At 39.8% G+C, this 7,464-nt stretch overlaps 1 protein-coding gene across 2 annotated transcripts; it reads right to left on the bottom strand.

Moving 5' to 3' along the window:
• Window positions 1–1,265: 1,265 nt before the first annotated feature.
• Window positions 1,266–6,543, bottom strand: LOC126632296 (filament-like plant protein 6). Of its 2 annotated transcripts, XM_050302651.1 has the most exons (6): window positions 6,254–6,543; window positions 5,420–5,542; window positions 4,894–5,134; window positions 2,350–4,759; window positions 2,167–2,209; window positions 1,266–2,028 (listed from the first exon to the last, which is right to left on the bottom strand). In XM_050302651.1, the coding sequence occupies exons 2-6, from the start codon at window positions 5,525–5,527 to the stop codon at window positions 1,576–1,578; spliced, it is 3,255 nt and encodes a 1,084-aa protein (XP_050158608.1). In that variant the 5' UTR covers window positions 5,528–5,542; window positions 6,254–6,543; the 3' UTR covers window positions 1,266–1,575. The 2 variants fall into 2 exon arrangements, with proteins under 2 accessions (XP_050158608.1, XP_050158609.1); XM_050302652.1 differs by lacking the exon at window positions 6,254–6,543 and having other exon boundaries at window positions 4,894–5,131; window positions 5,416–5,542.
• Window positions 6,544–7,464: the final 921 nt, after the last annotated feature.

Raw genomic sequence — 7,464 nt, forward strand, 5'->3', positions numbered from 1 at the left:
TAACACGATGCAGAAAAATACCATGAAAAGGGCTCGAGCAAAGTTGATGGAAGTCATATGGTCTGACGATATTAGTTAGTTACTATATAGTTTGGTGTGTGATGAACGTTTGAAATCATGTGGTATTTATAGTACACTAAACCTCTCTCTTTGATGGAGAATCTGGATTGACTTCTCGCAAATCAATTTTTGTTAAATGTAAGTTATGAGTAATAAGTATCGTTTTCGATTCGCTACCAAATCAAGGGATCATGTAAAATCCATTAGGATTATTGACCAAAAAAAGAATTAAGATTCTATTTAGGGATCCTTCAGATAATTTTGTGGGACCGTTTTGAATTTTATCTTGTATTGGAACTATTTTTTTTAGGAAAAGTAATGAACAATCCACAAAAAATGGAAGGAGGATTGTCTCCCCGTCTAATCTCTCAGCTTCTCTCCCTTTCTATTTAATCGGTTACGATTAAGTCACGTCAATATCTTGTATTGATTTTCTATAGAGAGAGAAAGACAAAAAAAAAAAAAAAAAAACTGTGAGTGGAAGGGAGAGAAGAAGATGAAAATAACATAGGAGAATCATACTCCCGAAAAATAAACAACAACCATATTTCAACAAACATTAAAAGTCTAAAATAACAATCATTCAGTTAATTTTTTATTTTATTTTTACAAACGATAGTGTTAGTAGGTTAAATTGTCAGTTGTTAGGTGGAGGATGATCAATGGGGATTGAACCCACACCAGAATACATAGACATAATTGTATTCCACCACTGTGATAATGCACTATCTGCTATCAATCATTTAATTGAGTAATTAAAAACTAGACGGCTTTGATTACTGAAATATAACAAGGACTAGCTCCTAAAAGAGTATCCCTCAAATAGACTTATTTCAGGCATCCCTTAAATATGTATACTTTTAGTATCCAAACGTCATAGGAGAAGAGAAAATCGAACATAGGACCTCATGTACAAAGGGTAAACGCTCTTAATACTTGTAAACTAGCTTGAACAAGTTAGTAAGAACAATGTCTTCCTCTATACACCTAAGTTCGAAACTCTCCTACAATGAATATATATGGTCCACTCAAATACCCATATTACACATTCACACATTAAATACAGTCTGGGCTTGGACAGGCCCGATTGGATACAAAGCCCGTCATAGTCTAAAGCCAATAGTAAGCAACAAACTGGAAGCAAATGGTCAAATCCGACCAGGCACAATCCGGTGTTCATTTGCTAAAACGAATGAGAAATCATATAACAACTGTGACACACATTTTGTATTCAAATACTTTGAAACAGTTCATAAACTATGTCATTGTTCCGATTAACCCGAAAATACAGACGCGGCGTGCGAAGGACAGAAAAAAACGAATAAACAGATATGGGATGATATCATATACAGCCATTGGTTACAAAATTACCTCCGCCTTCACACCCAGGAATTCCCGGGAAATGGCGTTTATAGCGCGAATGAAGGAGGTTTCTGTCTTCGGTGCTGGTTCTAATTGTTCCTTTCAACGGCCTTTCCAATGAGAAAATGCGATTCAGGCTTTCGAGCTGCAAGCCTAATAACCGTTCTTTCCTTTTGAGGAGAAGAATCTGCTGATGCCGCGCTGATGTTTCTCTGGTGTTGGGGTAGAAGACGTTGATGAGGGAGTTGACTTGGAAGACTTGTGTTTCGGACTTTTGGAACTGACTGGTGATTTTAAGAGAGTGCCTGCCTCTGTGTCGGATGGGCATGGAGAGTTATGCAGGTTGATGGGAGACTCGCTGCCCACCACTCTGTTTACATTGACAGAAGAAGCGCCTTCCGTCTCACCTTTTTCTGAGTCTTGCAAGTTCATGGCACTGGTAGTGGGTTCATCCTCGGTGAACCCTTCACCCTTTTGACTCCTCCCACTGTATGGAGATCCCACGACCTCTGTTTGAGGGTGCAATGCTTTCAACTGCTTGCCGAGAAGAAATATGGTTTCTTGACACTCGGCAAGCTTCTCCGCTGCATCTGCCAACTCCCTGTCCTGTGATTACACAATATAAATGTTCAAGCTATCAGCATCCACTTGCTTCGGTAGGCCAGGATAGATCAATGTTGACAACACAAAAAACAATCAAGCACGGACAGAAAAGAAACAAGCAGAAAATGAACGTCGCCTCACCTGTTTTGTCTTGAATTCAGTCTCAGCTTCCAAAATCTCATTGCTGGCATAAAAAAAGGAAAATGTGAAAGTTAGAGTCGATCGCCAAACGTGAGACCAAATAAATTGAATGCTCAATAGTTTTGTTTTTTCATTTGCTATCAAGCAACAGATGCCGCTGATGGAAAAGAGATTGACTCTAACCTTTTCAACTGCTCTTGAAGTTCCGTGCACCTGGCCAAAGCATCTTGATGGTTCCTTTTCTCTTCTTGTAGCTCGCTTTCCAAAGTTTCGTTTCTGACTTGCAGAAGCTTCAGTTCAGTTTCTAACTCCTGAGCTCGTGACTCTAGTGACCTGTATGATTCTGCCATACATTTCAGCTGCGTCTCGGCTAAGCTATTTGAGTTCTTAGCAGAAGCAAATTGTGATTTAGCTTCAGCAAGAAGCTGCTCAGTTTCCTGTAATTGAGACTTTGTAATCTCTAGAGTTTCAGAACATCTTGCCAAATCCGTTGCCAGGTTATCTTTCTCTGATTTCAGTTGTTCAAACTCCTCCAGCGAGATTTTGCATGGCTCGGCATTTGGTTCATAGCCGGAGACAAGATTTCCATCGTCAGGAACTTCAGGGTTCGTATGATTAGGAATGTGGACACAAACATTTTGAAATCTTTGTGATGAATCCTTCTCAACTACCTTATTCTCTGGTAATGCTACCTTGTCAATACAATCAGGACTGTTAGTTTCTGATTCAACACCCTTGAAGCCTAGAACGTTGAATTTGAGTTCACTGGCGTTTGCTAAAACATGCGAAAGGCCAAGAACAAATTCACCCAAACTTAAGTTTCCATGAATAACTTTACTAAATGTGCCAGAGAATTCTTCAATCTTTAGGGTCAATCCATCGCCATCCGGAAATGTGTCATGCACTTCCATCACTTCTTTGCCCAGGGACAGCACAAAGTCATGGATCAAAGAAATGGCAGATGCCAGATCTTCGCTTATTACTTTCATGGTCTCTGTGGCTGGCTGGGACAAAGTGATTTCCTTTTCTGTGGTTAAACCAGAATCATCAGGATTTGCCTGCCGGTCACATAGGGCATCAGAGCTGTGAACTTCCTCAGAAACACACTTTACAGTGTGCGGGTGCAGAGTATCTTGTGCTTCCTGGACTACAAGTTTGATATCCTCAACAACTTTCCCAAAATCGGTTTCCTTAGATAAGAATTCCAATAGCATACAGATTTTCGAACGGAGTTTCACCAGTGGCAGCTGGCTTTCATCAGATTCAGGACTGGATCCTGACAATTCCGCATTAGAAGATGCCTGGTCACCTACCAAGGGACTTGAATCATGCTGCTGCTCAGATTGCACATCTTTGGCGGCAGTGACATCTCCCAAAGCATCATGACTCTCTCTTTCGGATGTCTTACTAGAGATGGCTGCATTCGAGTCATTTGGCAAACAAGCCAACTTCTCCATCTCCAGAAAGTCATCCATAAGATTCAAGTCGTTTTGACTTTCAGATTTGTTTGACTTTGCATTGTTCTTCTCCAATGTTGTGGCCCAAGACTCAGCATAGCTTCTGGTGTCATCATTACTATCTTCAGACAAGGAGGTCAAGCTTGGTGGATTGCTTGCGTCCTGGCTTGACGAACCTCCAGGGGTGATCTGAACAACAGATTTTGGCGAGCCTTTCTGTAGATTGTTGATTTGAAGTTGTGCTTCTAATGTTTGAAGCTTGCTGGCTGCCTGAGCATACATACTCCTTGAATCCAGCACATCGCTGTTACGCTTTGCCAAAGCTTCTTTCAGCATCTTTGTTTCTTCTTCCATTGCTAATAAACGTTCTGTGAGAAATTCATTCTCCTTTTGAAACTTCTGTACATTATCAAGAGAAAACTCAGTCGCTGGGGACATGTGTGGGGACATTTGTGGACTAGAAAGCTTAACAGGAGACTTCCTTAATCGAGTTTCTCCATAATCTCGGCCTAAACTTTCAACCTCTAGCTTCATTTGTGCAAGTGCAGCAGGACCAGGTAACTTCTTCCGCACAAGACCACGTAATCTTTGGCACTCTGCTTCAAGCTTAGTTATTTTTTTAACACCTTCCATATGCTGCTTGTTGGCTGCTTCGGCAGACCTCATACTCATGTTCTTTTCCTCATTCCGAATTTCTAGCTCCTTGGCGGCTAGATGGAGTTCATACTTCAGAGAATGTATTTCCCTTTCACAAGACTCAACGTTGCTCTTAAAATGCTCAATTTCTGCCTCAGCTTGTGACTTCTCTTCGCTTATCTTGAATAGCATATTCGAACGCTCTTGTAAGGACCTGGAAATAGCGGCATTTTCAGCAGCAGACCTTAGGAGTTCTTGATCTAAATTAGCTATCTTCGTTTCGAGCTCATGCTTGATTTTGTCAACTTGTGTGTTTTTGGTTAAAACAACGTCTTGTATTTTCTGCTCATGTTCTTCCTTAAGATTACGTATCTGTCGCATGCACTCTTTAAGAGCACCATCCAAATGTGCGGCCCGGTCTTCAGCAGTGAGCTTCAAAAGAGTCACAGATTCTAGATGAGTTTTCAATGCGAGAGCCTCCGCTTCAGCCTTTTCCCAACCTGCGGCAAACAGGCGTTTTAAATAAATTAATTTCTGTCAAGTGTCAACTCAAGAAATCCTTGATCAGCACCCAATCAAGAACTTTATTTTTTCTGTAGTCGAGTTACTTACACCAATATCATTATTATCATACCTGAGACGGCTTCTTCGGCAACTTTAGCATGCTGTTTAACCAAGCTCTCTTTGGTAGTCATCTCGGAATCGGCCTCAGTGAGCTTATCATTCAAATCCTTAATTTCGTCCTCCAATGTCTGAACTTGATCCTCATAATTCTTCACTTGATCCTCGTAATTCTTCACTTGCTCCTCCAAACCGGTCAGATGCGAATATTGCTCCACAGAAATTTGCACATAATTTGGTTTTTTGTACTTCTCCTGATTGCATAAGAAGCAAAACCGAAAAATAACTATTACTAAATTTGTTGCATCAAATTTCGAAAGAAACCTAAATAATCCATCAAATTGCAACAGAAATTGCTGTCAACTGTGACAAATTCATTAAAAACTAAATAATCCATCTAATTAGAACAGAAATTGCTGAGACAAATTCATTAAAAATTCAAAACTGCATAACGAAAACATGCTAGAAATGCCTACTTACTGAGTCAATGTAGTGAATATGCAAAATATTACTGATTAATTTACTGTCAATGAACTTACTTGCTCAGTCTGTGCCTGGCTGGCAAGAGAGTCCGCTGCGGCGGCGGCTTTCTCCGCTGCCGCCTTGTCCGACGACTTTTTCTTCCACGGCCAACCCCGTCGGTCCATATTAGACTGTAATGTCTGCATAAATTACGATTCAAAATAGTAGTTGTTTGTTAGTTGCGAGAAAAAAGGAAACCGATTGAATTAAATTAATTAAGAAACAAAAATACTGATTAGGAAAGTAATTAGAAACTTAAAAACTTGAGTCATTCAGTTTAAAATCCAAGTCAAATAATGGTAAGAAAACTCAGAAGTTCCATTTCTGCAAGAGCATTGCGAAGAACAGAAAATGCAGATGCAAATCACAAAAACGACATGTCGACTAATGAAGAACGGAGAACGACGAGATCTTGATTACGGAGCTATATTTAGCTGGAGATCCTACGGATTTAAAGAGATTAATACCGTAATACACTGACACTGAAAAAGCTCAAAAATCCGATACGAAACGGAAACAAAATTAGAAAATCGGAAACACGAACGAAATCGTTCAACACAAAAGCAAAAAGATGAACAGGAAAATCGGTGGAAACAAGCGGAGAAAACCTCACCGACAGAAAGAGATGAAAATTTCTAATTTGATGAAGTAATAAATCGCATAAAAAATCACAGTCTGTTTCCAGGAAGCAGAATAAAGACGAATTATCAGCAGAAAACCGCATTTATTTATTTATTTTAATTTCAAATATTTTTCATCTCTCGTGTATGAGAAGCTTCTGGTAGATGGCGGTGACGAGCAGAGATTAAAAGAAGTCGGTGGAGACAGAATGCGTGGGGGAATCAGCTTACCGGAACTAATGCAGCTTCCGAAACACTCCGATGCGGAGAGTATCAGACTCCGAGACCGAGACCGAGACTCCGAAATGGAGATCCGAATTCGGAATTTTGTTATCGGCGAGTGTCGGTTTTAGAGAGAGAGAGAGAGTGCGACGGAGGTGGAGGTTGTGGAAGAGCGCGGGGAGAGAAAGAGAGAGAAAGAGGAAGAAGGAGAAGGAGAAGAAGAAGAAATGGATTGCGGTGGTGGTGGTGGTGTGGTGGGTGCGAGAAGAGAGTGAAATATTCGGACTGAGGTGTCACTTTAAAAGGTAAGACGTTAGAAAAAGCCTCCAAAAAACCATCACCTTAAATTTTGTATTATTTTTTTGAAAAATTAAAAAGAAAAATAAAAACGGAGAAGACAACAAAATAAAAAACTAATTAATAAGCATGGGGAATGCTTCTTTTTTCCTTTATCTTTTGTTCCTTTAATTTAATTAGAATCTGCGATATTTATTAATCGGAGACGAATTGGCGAATTTACCCTCGATAGAACGTAAGAATGGCAATTAAGTCAAGACTGCTTCTGTAAAAAACACCTTTTCTCTTAAGTATTTGTACTGGTTTGATACTGAGATGTTTTTATAAAAAGTAGATATAAAAAAAATTGAGCTCAAAAAAATATTTAGTAAACACTTAAAAACAACTTATTTTCACACATTTGGGTGATTTGGGTGAAAAAAAAAAACTAAAAAGGTAAAGCAGCCAAAATAAACTTATCCTCATAACGCAACAGAAGCAATTTTTTTTTCAAAATACAGCAATACCAAACCAGCCGAAAAGCTATAAATGTCAAAATTTGTCGAAAATCAAAGCGTTTCTACACTTGAATGCTTATTCAGAAATTTTTGTAATTATCAAAAAGCACTTTTGGCGTTTACAGAAGCAGTCGCAAACGGACGCTCTTGCGACGCTTGTGGGGGAAGCGAATGTGAGCTGTATCCAATATTAGAAAGTTCTGTTGGGCTGTTGGAGTATGTTATGTTTCCATTACCGGGTCTGGACCACCGTCAGTAGTACAGCTCACCGCTCTAATGTGCTGTGCTGTGCTGTGCTGTTGGATGCGCTGCGGGTGCTGCGTGGTGCGGTGGACCGTCGCAGCAAGGTAGTGATTTTGTTATTTTATATAGATCGGAGCATCAATGCCATGAGAAATTTTACAATGTGACCGGTACACAGTGTAG

The sequence above is a fragment of the Malus sylvestris genome, chromosome 8, assembly GCF_916048215.2.
Source record: "Malus sylvestris chromosome 8, drMalSylv7.2, whole genome shotgun sequence".
NCBI lineage: Eukaryota > Viridiplantae > Streptophyta > Magnoliopsida > Rosales > Rosaceae > Malus > Malus sylvestris.

What these genes read in the sequence shown, in the direction of transcription:
- LOC126632296 (XM_050302651.1), bottom strand. Translation starts at nt 5,527, where the DNA reads ATGGACCGACGGGGTTGGCCGTGGAAGAAAAAGTCGTCGGACAAGGCG. An exon ending in GCCAGGCACAGACTGAGCAA is followed by an intron (nt 5,135 to 5,419) that starts GTAAGTTCATTG and finishes TTATGCAATCAG; the next exon opens with GAGAAGTACAAAAAACCAAA. An exon ending in TGCCGAAGAAGCCGTCTCAG is followed by an intron (nt 4,760 to 4,893) that starts GTATGATAATAA and finishes TGTTTGCCGCAG; the next exon opens with GTTGGGAAAAGGCTGAAGCG.